This window comes from Oratosquilla oratoria, chromosome 38, assembly GCF_046742065.1.
Source record: "Oratosquilla oratoria isolate Oo_2021 chromosome 38, ASM4674206v1, whole genome shotgun sequence".
Classification (NCBI taxonomy): domain Eukaryota; kingdom Metazoa; phylum Arthropoda; class Malacostraca; order Stomatopoda; family Squillidae; genus Oratosquilla; species Oratosquilla oratoria.
Genome location: NC_134814.1, coordinates 16,549,979 through 16,572,742, shown reverse-complemented (window position 1 = coordinate 16,572,742; position 22,764 = coordinate 16,549,979). Strand labels below are relative to the sequence as shown.

General features: G+C 41.3%; 1 protein-coding gene across 1 annotated transcript in view; it reads right to left on the bottom strand.

Moving 5' to 3' along the window:
- Positions 1–22,764, bottom strand: part of LOC143019982 (vitamin K-dependent gamma-carboxylase-like) — a 36,908-nt gene that overhangs the window by 8,823 nt on the left and 5,321 nt on the right. Inside the window, exons 2-6 of the mRNA XM_076176058.1 lie at positions 18,847–19,012; positions 16,264–16,473; positions 14,224–14,387; positions 12,161–12,331; positions 5,914–6,017 (exon numbers count right to left, since the gene is read on the bottom strand). Coding sequence (XP_076032173.1) covers positions 5,914–6,017; positions 12,161–12,331; positions 14,224–14,387; positions 16,264–16,473; positions 18,847–19,012 — 815 coding nt within the window. The remainder of the gene's footprint in view (positions 1–5,913; positions 6,018–12,160; positions 12,332–14,223; positions 14,388–16,263; positions 16,474–18,846; positions 19,013–22,764) is intronic.

Genomic DNA, 22,764 nt, shown 5'->3' with positions numbered 1-22,764 from the left:
AACTAAATTGATCTCCAGATAGACAGACAGACCATATAAAGAAAGATTGGAAGTATTAAACCTATTCTCATCACGAGAAAGAAGATAAAGGGGTGAAATGATTGTATGGTAGTGGTTAGGTTAATGTGAAGAATGGATAAAGCTGACAGAAAAGATTTCTTGGTCTGGGACAGGAGGGTGCCATGAAGTCATGGGAAATAATTGAAAATGAATACATGCATGAATGATACAAAGAAACATAATTTTTCTTAGAAATATGCCAACTCCTGGAACAGCCTTACAGAAGATGTAGCCCAATCTAACATTATAAGTGAATGAATTTGATCATTAGAGAAAAAAATATAGTATTCCATGATGATATGTCCTTTCCTATATATTTCAATGAAGTAAATGCAATCAGGTAAATACTAGTGCAACATTCTCTAATGAAATGTTTAATGCTCAGAGTATAAATAAATTCAGAGTAAATTATAATGATAGGAAAACAGTTCTAACTTCAGTGAGGAACAGTAGGGATACCAAGAGTAAAGCCTGAGTTACTTGTATTAGGAGGGTGCTACATTATTTTTGTTTGTAAGTTTTACTCTCTGTTTAAGGCATCAGATGGACCTGACGGGGTGCAAACTTACATAGAATTACAAAGGAAATCCACTAGTACCTGTTTTTGTTAGAGGTGGGCAGTCTAACTTGGAAGTCCGATTATCCGGGCATGATTCCAAAAAATTGATGTCTGTATATTTACCTAGTTGTATTTTACAGGAAGGGGAGCTATGCTCGTGGTTTTTTGTCTTCATACCTTATTCTATCTAGACTGTTTTTGAATTCATGTATTGTTTTTGCACACACCACTTTCTCATCTAACTTGTTCCAAATGTCTATTACTCTGTGGGGAAAGCTATTCTTTTTCAGGTCTCTTCTATAACTGTCTTGATTTTCTTTCCGTGTCCTATTGTATTTCTACCATCCCATTTTATTATGAGATCGTAGATCCTCTCTATCAATAGTTTCTATGCCTTTCATGATTCTATAAATAGTTATCAAGTCTCCTCTCTTCTTTGCTCTAATGTCTGTAGCTCAAGTTTTGCTAGTCTCTCTTCATATATAGTTCTGGGAGTGTTGGTGCCAATTTTGTAATTGCTCTTTGTATTCTTTCAAGTTTTGTTATACATTTTTTTGTACTTGGTGACCGCATCGTCGCTGCATATTCCAATCTTGGTCTTATCAAAGTGACTAGTATTTTCTTTACCATTTCTTCATACAGGTATGTAAATCCCACCTTGATTATTCTTATTAGATTATAAGTTTCTCAAATTTTTTTTTTATATGTTTCTCGGGGGACATATCATTCGTAATAATGACTCCCAGGTCCTTCTTATTTTCAACTTTTTTTTATTTCTTCTCCCAATTGATATGATCCTACTATTCTTTATTTTTGCTTCTTCCAAATTCCATTATACTACACTTTTTAATATTGAATTCCATTTCCCACTCCCTACTCCATTCCCATACTTTATTGAGATCAGTCTGTAGTGACTCACAATCTTCTTCAGTGTTCACTTTTTTCAACAATTTTGAATCTTCCACAAAGAAGCTCATATAACTTTCAATTCCTTTATCCATATCATTAATATATATAGCAAACATTATTGGGGCCAGAACTGTTCCTTGTGGAACATCACTTATCACTTCATCCCAATTAGAGTGTTTGTCTCTTATCACCACTCGCATTTTTCTTTCATGCAAGAAGTCTTCGATCCACTTCAGCAGTTTGTCCTGTATTTCTCCTGAAGTTTCTAATTTCTTTAGCAATTTCTTACGTGGCACCTTATAAAAAGCTTTTTTCAGGTCTAGAAATGCACAATCAGCCCATCAATCTCGTCCTTGTATTATATCTATTAGTTTTGAATAGAAACACTTCAAGATTGTGACACATGATCTTCCTTGTTGTAAATCTAAATTGCCTTGGATTTAGTTTTTTTTTTTCAAATGTCTTACCCATCTAATTTTGATCATTCTTTAGCAAATTTTAGTTATCGTACTTGTAAGAGAGACCAGTCTATAGTTCGTAGGGTCTTCCTTGTTTCCCCTTTTATATATCCGTACTATATTTGCTCTTTTCTAATCTTCTGGAACTTTTCCTTTTTTCAATGAAGTGTTTATTAGACTATGTATTTTGTCTGTTAGTTCATTCCTGCGTTCTCTCAAAATCCAGTTTACCATTTCATCTGGTCCATGCGATTATCTGACATTGAGATTACTCAAGTGTTTCATTACTTCATTCCTTGATACTTCTATCTCTTTCATAGGGGGGACTTTCTACTCCCATTCAATATCTCTAAGTTATATATTCTCCCTTGTAAACACAGATTTAAAATGCTTGCTCATAATTTCTGCCATTTCTATTTCCTCTGTGTATTCAATTCCTTTTCATAGTTTCTCTAATTCTTGTTTTGTTTTTCAGTTTGTTGTTTACAAATCTGTAAAATAGTTTTGGTTGATCTTTACATTTTTCTATGACATCTTTTTCATATTTTCTCTTTTCTTCTCTGCAGACTTGTACATACTCATTTCTATAAGTAGTATATATGTTCCATTTTTCAAGTCTTTTGCCTTTTTTCCATTTTATCCCAGCTTTATTCTTTTCGTCTTTTAACTCCCTACATCCTTTGTTGTACCAACACTTTACATATTCTTTTTCTTTCTTTTGTCGTAGAACATAATTTTCCACTCCTTTATATATATTTTTTTTTCAAAATATTCCATTTCCTTGTGTATTCTTTCCCAGTCAGCTTTTTGAAAAAAAAAAAAAAAAATCTTATTTTGTCAAAATTTGATTTTTTATACATCATTCTTTCCTTTCTATATTGTTCTTTTTTCCATGTATTTTTTCTCATTTAGTTCCAGTCGAACCAATATGTGGTCACTTTTACTTATTGGTGTCTTACATTCAATCTTGTCCACTATTTCAGGTTCTGATGTGATTATTAGGTCCAGTCTCGATGGTTCTTCCTCATCTCTATCCCTAGTATTCTCTTGTATCCATTTTGTCATTGTATGTTCTATAATCATATTAAGTAATACATTTCCCCATAGGTCTTCTCCACCCTTCACTATCATCTCTTCTCAGCAGATTTCTTTACAATTAAAGTCATACATAATACATATATAAGGCCTTTTCCCCCTTACAAGGGAGGTAGCCAAAAAGGAAAAGGCACAAAATCATTCCCACCCATTCCATCCCTGAATACATTCCACACCCCTCCACCCTCCCTCTTATCTTAGCACCTCCTGGATGACGGGTCATCCCTGCACCTTGTCCACTGCCCTGGGTCAGAAGCAGTGTTGCAAGACACAGCACATCCACAACAAGGCCGCTTCATTAAATCGGCGACCCCCCCTCTCCATCCCCCATGCATAAAAGGAGAAGACGGGGAGAAATCCCTTCGGGCTGTGTCAAATTTTGCTCACACATACTACCTCACCCCCATCCCCCCACCCATTCCACCTCATGCATCACAACATCTTCCATATACAACCATTCTCCATTCACCCCTGTTTTCTGTCCTCTCCCGTCCTTCCTCAACAGACATTCCCCTCTTCCCCAAAGCCCCCTTCACCCCATCCATCCACCTCATCCCAGGACGTCCCCTCATGTTCACTCCCTCCATCATCTGCCGTCCCAATCTCTTTTACTAGTCTTTTTTTCATTATTTCTTTCCATGTGTTCAAACCATCCTAATACTCTTTCATCAACCCTGTCTCCCAACTCCCTTTCCACCCCCGTTCTTCTCCTCACCTCCTCATTTCTCACTCTATCTAACCTAGTAAACCCCATCATACTTCTCAGACACCTCATCTCAAACACATTCAAACTCCTTCTCTCTTCCTCTCTTACGTTCCATGTTTCTGCCCCATACAGTGCTGTTGGCACAATCACTCCTTCATATAGCCAATTAAAGTCACCCATTATAACTATTCTTCCTCCATCTTCCATTACCTTATTTAGTGTTATCCTTGTGTCTTCTTACATATTTTTGTGTTCTTTCTCTTCCCACGAAGCCGTTTTAGGAGGCATATGATCTACTACAAGCTTCCTGCTCTTCCCATCCTTGTCCTCCACTTCTATCATAATCATCTATATTCTTTCCATATGTGACATTCCTCACATCTATATCCTTCTTAGTCAGGAACATAACTCCACCCCATTGTTTTACCTCTGTTTCTAATCCAATAATTATATCAACCATGTTCTACACTATTGGGTGGTAGTGGACGTTTATATTTTGTCTCTACAATTCCCATTATGTCCGGTTCTTTTTCCTTCAGGTAATCATTTAGTTCATTCAAGCCTGTTATTAAGCCATCTATATTTGTGTAAGATACTAATTTTCTGCTACCTCCATCCCGTTTTCTGTTTCCCTTCCGTTCTTTTCTGCTATGAACCATTTCCTCACTTTCATATCCACTACTCTCCAATACAATTTCTATTTTTCTGGCTCTGTTCTTTTCTCGTTTTTTCCTTAGCTTCTAGTCTTTTTGTTTTCTCCTCTCTTTCCTCTTTATTCGTTTTTTTTTTATCCACACCTGTTTATATTGTTCACTGTCTGCTAGTTTCCCTATTTTTGCTAAGATATTCTGTGCTGTTGATTGTGACCTGAATTTAACTTTAATTATTCTGGTCTTATCTTTATTGTATTTCCCGAGTCTTTATATTTCTTCTATTTGCTTCCTTATTTCTGGTCCATCTTCTTGAACTACTTCTATTATCCTATTTACTTTGTTCTTTTCCTCCTTTATTCTTGTAGTCCTATTTAGATTATACTTCTCTTCCATTCCTAATATAATTATACATTTATTTTTATCCGCTAAGTCTCTTACTATACTCTCCTTCTCCCTCATCACTTTAATAACTATCCTTAGTTTGTTCTTGTCTGCTGTTCCATTATCCCTCTAAATTCCATTTTGTTGTTGTCTTGTACCTTTTTCCAACCACTTACCTGTTTTGCTATGGACTCTTTATTCTCTTTATTACTCCTCTTCTATTCCTCATTCTTTACTTCTCTTAACTGTCTTTTATAATTCTACTATCTCTTTAATTAGGTTTTGATTCTCCTTCTTTAGTGCTTCCAGCTTATCAACTCTTTGAGTAATTAACTTTATTTGTTTAAACTTAGCTTCCAAATTTTCATTCATTTCTTTTAGTTTCTCCTCTAGATTTACTAGTCGGGGGAGGTTGTCATATCCTCCCTCATTAAATCCATGGAAATAGTTATCTTCACCTTCCATTGCGCTGCTCTTATCTATATTTCTATTTTTTACATTTTTACTAATCACATCGACTTCACCACTATCGTCAGGCGGTCTCTTGTTTATATACCGTCTGAGGTCCTGGGTCCTATCTTCCCCTTCCTCATTTCCTTCCATTTTCCTCAGTAATCCCTCCCCTTCTCCTTTTTCTTCACCTTCCCACTACACCACGAGCTTTCCCCTTCCCTATTAATATAACACAGGTACTTCCTTGTCATTGTGATCCTCGAAATTTGGAGTTATCACCGGAGTCCAGACCTCGCTGCCACTCCGAACGACGTGTGTGTGTGTGTGTATATATGTTTATATATATATATATATATATATATATATATATATATATACATATATATATATATATAAATATATATATATATATATATATATATACATATATTCAAATCACGCCCAGATAATCGGATATTTGGACTTCCGAATTGGATTTGGGTCACTTGCACAAGAAGTGACTGCTACCCTCTGAGCTACCAGGGAGCTCGAATGTAGGCAAGTACAGCAAATATATATCTTACTACAGAAAGACAGTTGGGTGCATATATCATTTTCAAGATCCCCATCCAGCCCTGTACACACCACTGAGAGTACTACCTTTGTGATGGAATGTGAGAAGGGTAGGACCACTTGGACTGAGATGTATAGTATCACTAGGAAGGTTGTAAGATACTGCTTTATGGTTGGCTGCCTTTCAACTCCTGAACAAAAGTAATTGTGTAAGATGATTTCAAAATGTATATTTGTATGACAACTTGCAAAACAAGAAGTAACATACAAACATGGAATGTCAACTGTCAATAACACTGACAGAAATCTCTTGGTATGGGATAGTAAAGCATCATAAGGTTATAGAAACAAATTGATAAAGGCCATCAGTCTAAAGGATGACATTTTGTTCTTTCCAGTGTGGTAGAATGAGATGATGCCTTTAGAAATAATAGTAATAATAGTAACCTTCCCATAAGAAGAGTAAGTTTATATTTCACACACATTCCCACCACACAGATGCATCAAATATAGTAACTAAGAATATATAACTTAAGCTAAGAACATAAGTGAATTCAAAATAAGCTATGATAGTTGGAGAAAAAAGATAGAACTACATGAGTGTAATTCCTTTCCTTTATATTACAAAAGAGAGAGAGAGATAAAAATGCATGTTGTTCAGTTGTCCAGAAAGATTACGCAACAATGATCAGGATGTAGTAGTCACAAAGAAATATGATTATCTATAAATACACCATTCAATTACCCTTTCTGTACCATGTGAAACTTTTTCCTTATTTTGGGAGATACCAGGAATATTCATCTCTATATAGTAAAGAGGTTATAGTTGTCCTCAATTAACCCTCTCCATGGTAGGTGGTACTTGTACCTTTAGTCTGGCTGCCACAAGGCTATTTTAACCATCTCCACAATTCTCTTAGTAACAGAAAGGTTATTGCCTATCCTGACAGACCCTGTCCATACTGGGTGCCTTTTTTCTTCTTCTTCTTCTTCTTCTTCTTCTTCTTCTTCTTCTTCTTCTTCTTCTTCTTCTTCTTCTTCTTCTTCTTCTTCTTCTTCTTCTTCTTCTTCTTCTTCTTCTTCTTCTTCTTCTTCTCTTCTTCTTCTTCTTCTTCTTCTTCTTCTTCTTCTTCTTCTTCTTCTTCTTCTTCTTCTTCTTCTTCTTCTTCTTCTTCTTCTTCTTCTTCTTCTTCTTCTTCTTCTTCTTCTTCTTCTTCGTTTGCGCTTGGTTTGCGGGGCTAGTATCTGCTTGGACCTTAACTTTGCTTATGGCCTGGAACAGTTCATATACAGGGATTGTTGTCCATGCAATGCCGCATTCATTAGTGGCGACACCCCGAGATCAGGGAGGGAGGACGCCCCTCAAATACAGGCAGCACCAGAGGGAGGGTGTGCCCCCAAGATGCTGAGGGTTGCCTCGAAACGGGAGATGGTGAGGTGCTGCGTCATCCCTGCCTCAGTGAGTGGTGGGCTGAGTCCTAGCAGGTAGTGATGGAGGAGCTGTTGCACCTCAGCCCCACAGGTTTGGGATTGTCTCTTCCTGCGTGTACCACTTGCCACCCACAGCGATATCCTAAGAGGATCTTGTGGACGGTAGACTCTGCCCTTCTACCCAGAGGCAGGTGGACTGCCTCATACCTAGTGACAAGACAGTAAAAAGCACTGATTCTGAACTATGAAATTTGCTGCTGTGATTGGCCTAGGCCCTTTATCTGGCCTTCTTGATGGCAACACCTTTGATATGTGTGATCATGGGTGCTAGGGACAGTGTGATTTTGCTGAATCTCATTGCTGCCCATCATCCGCAATAGTGTCCCCTGGAATCCCGATGTGACTGGGGATCCAGTGAAATGTTGTAGACCTATCATGCTGATCCAAAAGGTGCATCGAGTGCTGTATTGATGTCGTTAAGTAGAAATCATCCATTGTCTTCCTCGATCATACTCTTCCAGCAGAGAGAGCATGGTCCAGAGCCTTGGAGACGGCAGAAGTTCCATCTGAAGAGTAGAGCTTCCGTCACTCTCCATAGCGCAGTCACCCCATCGGCAGTTGTAAAAGCTGCGTCACACCCTCACTTGAGAGGGTACACAGAGCCATCCATGTATAATGACAAGCTCACCGGGGATAAAGGGAGGGAGGGTGATGGACCTTATGGCTTTAAGGACCATGGGTCACAACTGTACTGGATTGCAGTTGACCTTCTTTCCTTTGAGAGGGACTAAGTTGGAAGCTGGCACAGGGAGATCGCCACGGGGGAGGGGGCGCATAATCTGGATGAGGTCCGTCTAAAACACATCTCCGAACCAATTCCTGGAGTTCAAAGGCGTAGATCTCATTCACCCCATGGGCCCCCCAGGAATGACAAGTGGGGTCTCCCTCGACGTCTAGGGTACTCAGAGGGAGGTCTTCACTTCACTCTCCCTTGGGCCGGTCAAAAGTTGGACAAGAAGAGAGGAAGAAAACCTCTCTGCCCATAGATGAAGGGAGGTAATTCCTGCCTCCCGTCTAAGATTCACCACACTGGTCCATGGAAGGACCACAATGATAGTGCAGAGAGCCTGGTTTTAGAGGACCTCAAGCTTATCCCGTGAGTTGAGTCGTAGGGAGGTGAGATACACAGCGGCATAGTTCACCACCAAACGTACCGCTTGAATATAGTATGCCTGGATGACCTTGTGCCGGCACCTAGCCAAGGTCTCGTCATGGCTCCGAGGAGATTTAATCTCGTTTTCGTGGTTTCACAGAAGTATCTGACCTCCGGAGTGAAGGAGAGCCTGGGCCAAGTATTGATAGGTGAGCACCCAGGGGAGGATGTTGCCCTGAACAGTGAGATGGGTGCGTTGCTTACGCATCCTCAGACTCATTGTTCTGGTCTTGGCCATGGAGATCTTCAGTCCCAGCTGTTCAGGTTCCTGGAACAGGCAATTGAGTGCCCACTAAGCCCCGCGAAGGAGACAACAGCCCCCAGTAACCACTAATGCGAGATCATCCACATGACAGAGGAGACAAACATCTTCCCCTAGATCAAGGAGAGCCAGGTTCTCCAGGGGCATGTTGAAGAGGGATGGACTAAGGATGCCCCTCTGCGGGCTCCCATTTTCCATCCTGTGGCATGAGGAAAGGTGTCCCTGGAAGTGCACTCTAACTACCTTGTCTGTGGGGGTAGTCTGCAACCCAGTCAGAAGTCTGCGTTGGACCCTCTTAGTAGACAAGGATGCAAGAGTGGCAGAAGCACTTACCAGCTCGATTTTTTTTCTAGACCCAAAAACATCACTGGTAGGCTGACTATCGAGCAATTCTAGACCCAGAAACATCATAATGGCAGGGTGACTATCGAGCAATCAAAGAATTACCATAGTCAGTTGCAGCAACTGAGTACCATTGGCTCAGTGGTCTTGCCAATACAGAACATGAGGGATATAGAGCTGTGTGGGTCCCTGGGTCTGGAAATTGGTACCACGTCCACCTTTTTCCATTCCGTAGGGAGTCACCCCGCCTCCCAGGAGGCAATGATGAGTGCCAGTGTTGCCAACTCCCCATCTGACCCCAGTTACCTCAAGAAGGAGTAAGGTATCCCATCACTACCCGGAACAGTATCCTTGCTCATCCTGCAAGCCCGTCGAAGTTCCTTGAATGTAAAAGGACAGTCCTTCAGGGCAGCCGTGGTCATGGTAGTGTGAACCATTTTCTCTCTACCCTGTCGGAGGAGGTAGAGCTTCTGCCTGACTGGGAGAGGGAGTTGGACAGAGGAGGAGTGGTCCAGAAATTGTTGCACCAACAGCTCCGCCTATTGTTTGGGCTGCGGGTGAGATGGGGGGAGGGAGACTGCACCTGTTGCCAGTTGCCATTTCTTCCAGAGGTTGCTAGTGGTGGTTTGGGCAGAGAATGTGGTATACCATTCCGGCCACTTTTCTCCCCGGACCATGTAGGTAATCGCCCGTACACGCCTGATGGCAGAGCGTAAGGGAGCCTGTGCATCGATGGATGGCGTTGTAGAAATCTATGAAAAAACGTTGACTTAGTGATTTTGTTCCTGTAGTCGTTATAATACCACCTGTCAGCATGCTCATCGAAGCCTGGCTTCATTCTGGGGACAGCTCGTTCGGCAGGGGCCTGGACGGCGACGACGAAGTCTCGATACAGGTCGTCTATGTCTTGTGGTGGGATGTAGGACTGGTGCCAGCGGTCTAGTTCCTCCTGAAAAAAGCCCCAGTTGGTCTTCCCTTTATTCCAGCATCGAGGTGAGGGTGGGAGAGGGGGAAGGAGGGTCATGGCTAAAGTTGTGACGAGAGCAGAATGGTCACTAGTGAGCTGTGGGTCTTCCATCCAGTGAGCATGATGAGCCATGTTCGTGGAGAAGACGGAGAGGTCCAGGGACCCTCTCCTCTGAGTTCAATAGGGTGACCTCAGGTATTCTCACTAGCAGCGTTGCTAGGGTGTGCTCAGTAGCATTGGGTCATTGGAGGGAGCAGAAGATGGGGTGATGCGTATCATGGTCTCTGCAAATGAATGTTGGTTTATTGCCGGCTAGGGAGAGCATCTTCCCAGGTGCCAGTTCTCCGTCTTTTGGGCGGTATGTGTTGTACAAGAGGATATTTCCTCCGGCAAGGGTGATTCTGGCAGCGTGTACGGGTTCACTTGGAACTGACGTCCGAACTAATATAGAGATTCCTAGTGACCCCCTGCTCTGAGTTTTATAGTATATCTGGTATACATTGACTCGGAGTGGCCAGTTTACCAGCTAATTGGTCGCTTGCAAGAGGGCTACATCTACATCCCATGTGGCCAAGGCAGTCTGTAGGACATGGATTTTGCCAATAAAGGCCATTGACATTCCATAGCAGGAGCTTTAGTTCTTGCCAGGACTGGGAAGGAGGAGGATGAGTAGGATGGGGGGGAGGAAGAGTAGAGTGGGAAGGAGAGGAAGAGCAGTGTGGGAGGGGGAATGAGTAGAGTGGGAGGGAGAAGGGGGAAGAGTAGGAGTAAGATGCTAGGGGGAGGAGGAGGAGGCGTAGGGTGGGAGGGTGGAGTAGGAAGAAAAAAAGGGTGGGAGGGGGAAGAGGAGGCGTAGAGTGGGAGGGTGAGGAGAGGCCGTAGGATGGGAGGTGGAGGAGTAGAAGGAAGAGTAAAAGTAGGGTGGGAGGGGAGAGGAGTAAGGTGGTATTGGAGGCGGAGTAGGGTGGAAGGCGGAGGGGGTGGAGGAGAAGGAGTAAGGTGGGAAGGGGGAGGAAGAGGAGCAGGAGTAGGGTGGGTTTTGTGGGGAGTGGGGAGGAAGAGGAGTAGGGTGGGTTTTGTGGGGAGCGGGGAGGAAGGGTAGGGTGGGAGGGGGAGGAGGGGCTGGGGGTGGGGCTGGTGAGGGGGTGCCATAGAGGGAGGGGGGAAGTGTATATATATATGTATTTTTTTTTTTTTTTTTTTTTTTTTTTTTTTTTTTTTTTTTTAGGAAAAGCCTATCTATTCCATTGTTGCCTCCTCCTCACTGCTGCACGGAGACAACGTTAGTTAGTAGTTGTCTGACATTTGGGAGTTGTCGTCTGAAGACACGGAGGCAGACTTGATGGGAAGAATGTCTGCTTGGGGGTGGGACTTAAGCAGTCTTCATGTTGTGGATAGGGTGGAGGGGGGGGGGTGCCACCTTCCACGACCGTGAGCTTGAACTTCGGGCTGGTGGCTGCGTTTTTTTTCCCCCGCTGTAGACCGTGAGGGGGTGGGGGTTTGATGGCGGGGGGGGGGAGGTCAGTGTCCTTGGGGCCACCGGGAGTGTCAGATGGTCATATAAGTCTTGTACAACCTTCATCATGAACATTGTCGTGGCAGAGTTGGTCACCCCTATAGACTTTATCATGTCAGCAACCATGGTGGTTCATGAATTCCCTCATACCCTCCTTTGTCATGGTAGGAGGAGCCTAGTGGAGAATGGGAGGGCTTGGCCTCTGTTCCTGCAGTAGCACTGATGCCACCGAAGGGGGGTTGTGTGTGTGACAATGGTAGGTATGGCACCACTGACGTCAGAGGCAGCGGGGAAGGAGGGAGGGGGTGATGGAAACCCCGTCATGCCGGAGCGGTCGGCGGTGGGTGCATGGGAGGAGGGGTCTTTGCTGTGCACTTTTTCTTTAGCATGGTTGCTGTAAGTCCAATTTATTCATCTCTGTGGCACTCTCCCTATTGGTGAAGGGTATAATTTTCACTTGATTTAAAAAGCACAATTGACACCTGATGACTGATACATTCTGATCATTGTTCGATCTTTGGAGGAAGGTAAATATACTATCAATTAAACTAATTATTATACTATACAAATAATGTGAATTTTGTAACTTTTCTAACCTCTTACCTAAGTCACTAATGTTTCTGTTACTTGGATGAAGTGGTTTATTATCCTCATCTTCTCGAGTGACACTTCTTTCCCTCCAAATGATAGTCTTGGTCTTTCTTATCAGGGGTCTCGGCCATGACATTGAACAAAAAATAGGTAGAGTAGCCAAACAAACCCAAGGGAACATCCCTGTCACAAGAAGAAAAAATTATACAAATGTGTAGAACGATCCAAGTTAATTGCTAGATACTTTTGCCATGTTTTATGAGCGTTAAATTTCTCCTAGATGTCACGAGATAATTACATTCAGTCAAGAAAAATTCCCCTCACAGCAAAAAGGCTTAAACACATTTTGGACCTATCTCAGTTTATGCTCAAACATATACAACCACATACGTTCTGTACCACAAAATTCATAAAAAAATCGCATCCACATCACGAAACAAACTCTTCATGACAGGTAATCAAACTCAATACTTATACATCAACCCACAGAAAAATTCCCTCTCAAGAGAAGTAAAAATCACACAGGCACACTTACATTCAAGACGCTATCCAGCTCTAAGACAGTATCACAACAGAATAGGCCTGGCCACAGAACCAAATTGCCTTAGATCACACATCATACAAGAAAAAATACACTGCTTACCTCATCCTATATTGCCCCATACTAACCTTCCTTGTCAACAACACAGTATTTCTTCCCTGAGTGACCTATGGACCCGCCTAGAGGCTGTTGCTAGTTACCTGAGAGCTTTGAATCTCATGTAAGAAAGACCTTGGACAATGGATTGACTGACTGATCAATTAATTCTCTTGTTGGGTTTTACAACTTTAATATTCATTTTAGCTATTGTGAGGTAACTATTCAACTGAGAGAAACTCTCTCTGCAGTGAAAGGGATATTTAATTTGCAACTTCACAGTTACCTTCATAGCAACCCATCAACCTCTTGAAAATCAGCAACAATCACCAGCCACACGCACATAAAAATTCAGTCAAGAATTTGGGCCTAGTGGTGGTAGTGATAATGTTGTTGTCGTTTTTGTTTTTGCTGCTGCTGGGGCAGAGATGATAAATTCTGCCCCAAAGGCCCTTGGTCGGATTCCCAGGTCTCAGCCCCTGCCCTTGATACCACTAAAATTGGTAAACTTGGAACAGGGCGTACCTAGCAAACCAGCTCTGTAACTATTACTTGGGGCAATCATACTCATTACTCTCAGAACCAGGTTATCTAGGAGACTTCAATAATATAGGAGAGGTAATTTGGTCCTTTGGTTTTTACAGCCAAATGCTGTAGACCTTGGGAGATATTACCACATATAAGTAGGACCATGCTTCAGTCTGTCCTAATCCCGAGGGGATCAAAGGAAGTACAGGAATGAGAAACTCTTGCTGTTACATGAAAATGGAAGTGTTCAGCGTCAATGCAGGCCTGCCAGTATATCCCTTGGGATACCTCTGTCCCTCACCATAGTGGCTTAATCCAGTTTGTTAAAGTTGGATGGTGCAAAGTACAAGTGAAGTGTTGAACAAGTTGGAATTGATGTGTTTGTGAATAGAAACTAAAACCAGAATAATCAGTTCAATCATATTGATGCTAGCATTGAAAATGACAATGCTATATTGTTCCTTTAATGTCCAGTGTTACAGCTGGGTTGGGAAACCATAAAAACCCAACTTGAGCAACTGTCAAGCACTTTTTGGGAGTTAAATTCAGATCTTCCGTGTTTGAATTAGAAATACTACCCCTTGCTCCATGATGGCTTATTTTGTTGCATTCTTTCTTGATCAATTTTGACAATTTTCACACAAGTAGAGCTGACAGCCAGTGACTGGTTTTATCCACCAACTAACCAGTAACAGAAATAAGATTCACTCCTATATTGTACAGACAACAATCCATTTTTCCCCCCAGAAAGGTCTATAGAAGGGTCTCAGGATCCCTGCTGGCTACTGTAGGGCTGTGGGTTTCCAGTAAGTGGAGTAATTTGGGTAATATTGAGGCAGCAATCATTATATTATCATAAACATCACAAGTGATTAGTTTCCATATTCCTGATCAACACCTACTGACTCACCAATGGCAAAGATCTGAGAATTCATGAGGTGGAAGGCCGAAGACAATACAAGAGCCATCTTCCTGGTGGAATCAAAGAGGAGGAGGAACCCAATGCTGAGGTCAAAGAGGCATCCCCCGGCGTGAATGACCCAGAGATCAATGTTCTCCTCAGATAAGAAGTACCTGTGAATGGAAAAGTAAGTTTACACAAGATACATGTGCCCATGCACATTTTGTTTTTGAATGAAAGCATTTTATGTATGCATTTTGTATACTTGCATGTGTGTATGCGTGCATGTACATGCAGATGAATATAAATGAGCAAGTTGGTTTGTATCTATGCTTGGCATTTTTGTTTCTATATTACAATCATTAACATGAAATATGAATAAGATATCACATTTCACGTAATTCTGAACTCTAAAATGAGTTTACCTGTTGCCTAAACCATCACCTTTGCCCTGTGTGATTAGATAACCAGGGCAAGTGGCAGTCACCAATGCATGTAAAAACTCAAGATACTATGACAGCACACGTATTACACTAAGACTTTTTCTTATTGCATTAATTAATCATGTCTAAAGGTCATATGAACCCTTGATAAACTTTACTCAAATGGCGGGTTTTATTTTTTTATGACACCTGGCGAATCGTTGAGTCAGATATTAATCTACTGGAGAAAAAAATCATTAACGCTTATAGTGTTAGGATCGATTGAAAAGAAAAGAGCTATTATTTCCAAACTGAGAAAAGCTTAACTAAACATCACTCATAGCTCATTTTAATTGACCCCTTCTATACTGTCATTTTTCCTTGTTATTCCGATTCCCGCCGGACTATTTCATTCATTCTTGTGACATTTCTTGTATATATTTCATAATATGTAATAAAGTAAACCATTGCGCAATACCCGTCTGTTGGGGCGCGCCTCGAATACGTTCTGTCAGATGACGCCAAGCTCAAAAAACGTTACATAATTTGGCGCAAAAACATGTTCTTGTTTTCCATTGGTTAGAAATAGCTGAACTACCTACTTTTAAGTACGTTTCGACATACAGGAAACGTGATCACCAATTCTCGGGCTATTTAAGGCCGAGCAGAGAACGACTACAGAGAACCAGAGCGCGAGCCAAACAGAAAGAGACAGCAAAGATACAAGAGAAAGCTGAGAAGACAAGAAAAGAAGCAGAGGCCCACGGTTCATCTGATTCTACATAAAAAAAATTCTGCATTTGTCGAATACGACAGCTCAACTAAACAAGTCCTTTGGATGTCTACTATTGCACTATGCAATCTTCAAGTGCCGAACCCGTGAACTGGCAATCTCCACGCGAAGAGCAAACCTTAGTTTTTTTCGAATTGTTTCGGACTTCTTCCAGACTGTTGCTAGACTAAAGCTAAGTACGACTCTACACACTTTCTTTCTCTGTTATTTCTCCTCTACGAGACATCGACCTATCATCTACGCGTTTCCCAACTACCAGAAGATTTCCCTACCAGAAGTTATTGTGCATCAGTCTCTCCTCAAACAAGTCATTTGTTCCCGAGACTTGAAGATCGGACCAGACGACTTTCCGTTGGTGCGACTTCTAGGAACTAGAATCATGACTCTTCTACACTATAATCAAAACTTCATTTCGCCCACCTCTTCTTATGTGCTGCATACAAACGCACAACTAGCTACTCCACCTGGTAACTGTGTAAATACCCATTTATGATCCATATAACACACAAACATTTAGATTTTGATGCTTGACATGCACAGCTAAATTTTTCTTATTCTATGTCCATTTATGTTGTTTGTGCCTATTTTACTATAGTGATTAATAATTAATTTTAACGAGGAGTTTAATTATCCTGCCTGAACTATCTGTCACTCGTGCGAGCTGCGCACGGCCTTAACTTTTTTTTTTATCTTATTTTATCTATCTTTTAACGACAAGCCTGGCCCATAGGTGGGTCGTGACAATGATGACGATGGTTTAATAACAATAACGATTCTGATGATGATAATAATGATGACTATAATGATAATATTAATAATTTGGCGTCAACTTACTTAAAGGGATGGAAAACCCAATGACGCGCAAGCGTCCTCATAGAGTACCCAGACAGCCAATCAACATCCAGTTTCTTTACTCCGGCGAAGAAGTAGAGTAGAAAGATTTGTGTCCTGACCAAAGTGTACTGCCACAAGGGGATTCGCCTTTCAGAGACAGGGAAGACTCCAGGACGAGTCGCCTCCGAGTCTCTTAGACCATCTAGGGAGCTTAAAAAAAAATTATATATATATATATATATATATATATATATATATATATATATATATATATATATATATATATATACATATATATATACTGTAAATGCATGTCCATACATACATACACTACTTGATAAAAGTTTGTATCAGGGGACCCAGGATGGAACAAATATATATATATATATATATATAGATATATATATATATATATATATATATATATATATATATATATATATGTATACATATATACATATATATATATATATATATATATATATATATATATATATATATAAATTGAGGGTGTTTAAATTTTGCCATAACTTTGGGCGGGCTGCATGACGTCACGGCATCCCTCTGCTTCTCGACGGCGGCAATTTACTCACACTTGGCGCTTGCTTGCCTGAGTTAGTGATAGGTTCTGGCACCGTTTGTTCTACATTCCGCCATTATTTACTTTTTTATCCACTTATCGTGTTTGCAGCCTTACCATATATGGACAAGGTGAAGCAGTAGCTTCTAATCGATAACTGCTTCACCTTGCCCATATATGGTATAACTACTGACAAGACAAGAAAAGAAAAGAAAAAAAAAACTATAGGGAAATAATGGCGGAGTCGGGAGCACCCACTCACACGACCTATCACTATCAAGCAAGCACTGAGACTGAGTGTCAGTTACCGGCGACGAGAAGCAGATGTCGAGATGTCATGCAGGGGACTCAGGGGCGGACTGGGATGTTAAAACGGCCGAGGCATTTTTCACTCAGACCCAACCAGATAAAACTTTTTCCCAAGCGGAGCTGGCCCTAGTACCGGCCGCCCACTTGTGCACAAAAGAACTGGCCCACTGGGCATTACCCAAATGCCCTAATGGCCAGTCCGCCCCCGAGGAGGCTAAAACTTATGGCAACATTCAAACACCTCTAACAATATCATTCATATTTGGATATGAGTTTGTTCCACCTTAGGTCCCACGGCCCAAATTTTTACCCATTACTGTACATACACGCATACATACATACATAAATACAACATATCTTAAAGGCTTTTTCCCTTTTACAAGGGAGGTAGCCGTAAAAACAAAGGCATAGAAACCACTCCCACCCATTCCATCCCAACATACTCCACTCCCATCCACCCCTTTCCCTCCCTCTTATCCTGGATGACGGGTCATCCCAGAATCTCGCCTACTGCCCTGGGTCAGAAGCAGTGTCAGAAGCAGAAAAGGAGAAGACGGGGAGAAACCCCTTCGGGCTGCCTCAATTAATTTTTCTCGCATACTTCTTCACCCCCTTCCCCCACCCACTCCCTTTCATGGATCACAGGATCATACATATACAACCATTCTCCATTCACCCCTATCTTCTGTCCTCTCTCGTCCTTCCTCAACAGACATTCCCTTCTTTCCCAATGCCCCCTTTACCCCATCCATCCATCTCATTCTAGGTCGCCCGGTCATGTTCTCTCCTTCCACCTTTACCTTCCACACCTCTTTTACTAATCTTTTTTCACTCATTCTTTCCATGTGTCCAAATCATCGCAATACTCTTTCATCAACCCTATCTCCCAGCTCCCTTTCCACCCCCGTTATCCTCCTCACCCCCTCATTTCTCACTCTATCCAGCCTAGTAACCCCTATCATACTTCTCAGGCACCTCATCTCAAACACATTCAAACTCCTCCTCTCTTCCTCTCTTAGGTTCCATGTTTCTGCCACATACAATGCTATCGGCACAATCGCTCCTTCATACAATTTCCTCTTAGCATCCACGGCGTCAATGAACATTGATGTTGCGACGCCAGATAAATCCCAATTATTCATTCATTCCTCTTAGCATCCATTCCCAAATGTCTATTTCTCATTACATTTTTTAATCCCCCAAGGCATTTACTTGCTTCTCTCAATCTACATTCTACGTTCACCTCCACTTCTCCCTTCCCGCCACATTCGCACCCAAGTATCTAAAACATACATACATATATACATACATGTATGCATACATACATACATACATACAGATAGACATACATACAATCATGCATACAATAATGCATACATAGATACATACATACATCCACACATACATCAACACATACATACATACATACATAAAAACATACATACATACAAACGTACATACATGCATGCATACATACAATATATACATCCATACAAACATCCACATATACATATATCCACACATACATAATCCAAATATACATACATACATACATAATACCACACACACATACACACACAAAGTGGGAGTTGGTCAAAGCGTACACCCACCATATACACATTAATCCCCAATTAACGATTTCGTTACGCTTTGAGTTGGTTAATAACGAGTAAAAGAAGTTTGGATACACTCACTAGCAAGTGTGTGAATCGGCGACGAGGAGTAGGGAGGCGATGAGGCCATAGAGATACGAGTGGTTATTCCAGTAGGACTTGTCCAGAAGGAACAAGTACCAGTACACGACGACGAAGACGCCACAGGTCAGCCTCCAGCGATACCCCAGGCACATGCAGACAGCAGCTGTTTGTAACCACGAAACAGGTGTAGGAAACCATGAATTAGTATTTCACGTCCCATTCTTTTTTCTTTTTAAATAGAAAAGAAAATTACGTTTAACTCCAACGACAAGTAAGAATAATACTAGCACACCTGCGCTCAGGGCAAAATCCTGTATTGCAACAGTACATAGAACTCCAAATGCTCTGAAAAAATTAAATAAGTAGATAAATAAGATCCTTAGAAAGGAAATTTATGACTTGGCTGTATGTAGTCATATTAGCTAGATTGCGATTTCGGATTCAAGACCCTTTTTCAGTATTGAGATGTTCTTTCTTATCAGGATAAGAATTAATCCGATGAGTCTAGTTAAAGTTCTAAGTTTTATACTAAAGTTTCTTACTTGCTAATCACTTTGGGGGAGGTCACCTGGTATTTAGGGCAGTGACGAAATGTCACGTGCATTGGAGGGCCTCCGGGTTCATGTTGTGGCGGAATGTGGCATGCTTGTGGTTATAGCGTTTTGTCTCGTATTTGCACTAGTGGCGTTTTGTCTCGTATTTGCACTAGTGGTATTTTGTCTCATATTTGCACTAGTGGTATTGTCTCGTATTTGCACTAGTGACATTTTGTCTCATTGTGGCGTTTGTGGTGTTATGTCTCATGTTTGTATTTCCAACGGTTTGTCTCATGCTTGGAAGGGCTCTAAGGTCGTCTGCTTGTATATTTAGATTTGGGCTTAACTCTTTAAGATACAATGCTTCTAAAATTGGGAGGCGTCTATCGTCAGTACATAAATCCAAGATTTCAGTGTTTTTCTCTAGGGTCTCTCTTCCTAGTGTTATGCCATGGGCTTCTCTGAAGTGATCTTTAGGGGCTCCAGATGTCAGGTGGTATGAGAGGCGACGGGATAACCTCATTGTCGTCATACCAATATAGGTGGATGGGAGGGTTTCACAGCTCCCTCGTGTACAAGTGAACCTATAGATGACATGTGATTTCTAAAGTCCTTTCTTGTTGGGGGCTGTTTCTAATAAGGAAGTGGCTAGTTTTCCTAGTTTTATAATAAATCACCAGGTTGAGTAATTTCTCTGGATTGACTGGTTTAATATTTCTTTTTATAATTTGTCTCATAATACGTTCATCATCTTTATAAGCTGACGAAAAAATGGATTCATAATAGATGTTGATTTTCTCTTTATTCTGATTATTATTGTTGTTTTTATGCCAGCCGTCCATTATTTTCTTTGTTTGGTGATTTATCTCTTTTTCACTGAAAAAGAGATAAATCTAGCAGTAGAGCAGAGAGATAGTGGGAGATCATTTATGTAAGAAAGGAAGAGAAGAGGTCCCAAGACAGCCCTGGGGAACCTCAGAAGATACATGAAGAGTTAAGGATTGACTACCCTCAAGAACAACAGGCTGTTCACGATAAGTCCAGAACGTCTTAATCCAGCGAAGAAGAGGTCCTCGTATGCCACACTAACCTATTTTTGCTCATAGTCGTTTGTGAGGGACTTTGTAGGCTTTGTCAAAGTCCAAAACTATGGAGTCCACTTGTCTAGTTATGGGGTTGTTGAGTGACTGGGATATGTCATGTGTTGTCTTTAGTAATTGCGTCTCGCACGAGCGTTTAGGCCGAAGGCCGTGCTGATTTTCAGTCAATACTTGTTACCTATCAAAGTGATCCATCATATGTCTATGGATAATATGTTCTAAAGTTTTGCAGGGGACTAAGGTAATCGACACAGGCCTATTATTGGATAGGAGGGTTCTGTCATTGGATTTGAAAATTAGTGTCACGCTTGCCAAAAGGCATTCACGGATAAGAGATCCGGTTTGAATTGTCAGTGAAAACATAAAATGAAGGACAGGAGCAAACACACCAATTCTGCCCTTAAGTATCCTGCAGGGTATATTGTCAAGTCCAGTCGCGTCTACCTCAGATAGTAGTTTTTTCGATTCCTTGGACGCTTATAACTAGGGGAGAAATTGTTGGGTGCGGTAACGGTGGTATGTCTGGAAGGTCTGAATGTTCTTGTGTAAAGACGGATAGCAGCTGAATGTTTAGTGCATGTGTTTTTTCACGTGAATGTGTAACCAAGGAGTTGTGTAGTAGTCTCGTCTGTGCGCTTTGAAAAAAACTGTAGAATTCCTTCGGGTTTTGTTTATGAGAAAAGTGGCGATGTAACTAGTTTCAGCATATCGCATTTCTTTCTGGAATGTTTTCTGTGTGTTTCTGTAGTCTTTTTAGTGTCTTGTATCGTTGTACAGTTTTACTGCCTTGTATCCTTTTACTTTGTTTCTGTGTAAGGTCTGTAATTGTGTATTAAACCAGGGTGGTGGCCTGTTTCGCGTTAGAGTTTTCTTTGGTATGTGCTTGTTCATAGCGGTCCCGGATGATTGGTCTAACGACGTTTTGTCTTATTCCTATTGGTCCAATGCGTATTGGTCTTATACCATCTCGTACAATAGTAAGATTTGTCCAACAACACGATTTGTCTAAAACCTACCGATTCACATAAAGGATAGTTTGTGCAAAATTTCTTTATTCTAACTACCGATTTAACTAATATTGGTCCAAAGTGAATTGGTCTAAAACCAAATATACGATTCGTCTAATTACCATAGCTAACTACCGCTTCACATAAAGGATAGTTTGTGCAAAATTTCTTTAGTCTAGTCCAATTAGTTTCCACTCAATTGGCCATCGGGTTGCAACTCGATGGCCAAGTCATTGAATAGGGACTGTCAGTGGGGAAGACTTCACTGTCCTTAATGTCCGGTTTGAGCAATTTCTCTGTCCCTATGATAATGTCAGGATCATAAGTCAAAATGGTGGGATGAAGGGTGATTCGTTTGTAAGTAATGCTGCGGAAGTTTATTATTAGTGTTCTCATTATTGTTGGAGCTTTGCGTATCATTGAATTTTGTGATTGTATGGAGGTATTTGTGGGAATACTGATGGGATTAGTATTTTGGGGGCTTGGTAGTGAAACTGGGGGTGATGGACCAGGATTTGGTTCTATTACCGGGTTGTTTTTGTGTAGAGTGTTGTGGTTGGATGAACGTTAATGAAGATTCATTTTCTCTGTCTTGCGCTGAGGAGGATTTGTCAATATCTCGCCTTTTTTCTAATATTTCCCAGGTTATGCAGCATCACGTCCAGCGAATTCCAACTCCATTATCGACCAGCTGGACTATAAACAACAAACTGAAAGGTGGCGGCGACACCGTGGCGACCTTGCCTCAAGTTCCATCGGGGTAGCAACATCCCCTTGAGGCAGAAGCGTTTCAAGGTAAATTCAAGGTAAAACTAGATGAAATGGAATGATCAAAAGGTAGCGCTAGGGGCGTGAAAGTATCGGGGGATAGTGTCTTGAATCTATTTGATGTGTAAAGTGAAAGTAGCATATGTAGCGAAAGGGAGGAGTTGTAACTGGGAATACCAAAGTCCCAGCAGATCCACGTAAGGCTCTGACCAACTAATTAATCCATAGTACTATGGAAGGGGTGGGGGGCCGGGCCCCCCCGAACGCCCTAAATATGGTAAACTCATCTCGAGTTTGATTCTCCTTGGATAAACACTTTTTAGTGCGAATTTATTATTTGAATTATATTTGTGAATTATATGTGATTTTACATACAATTACGAGCAAAACAGACTTAGGTTTCTGGACCCATCTCCAAGCCAACAGCATTATTCTTGGGGTTAAAATATCGGCGTGTTTCAAGTATCGGTTATCGCTTATCGGTTCGGGCCCCCCTCCCACTCA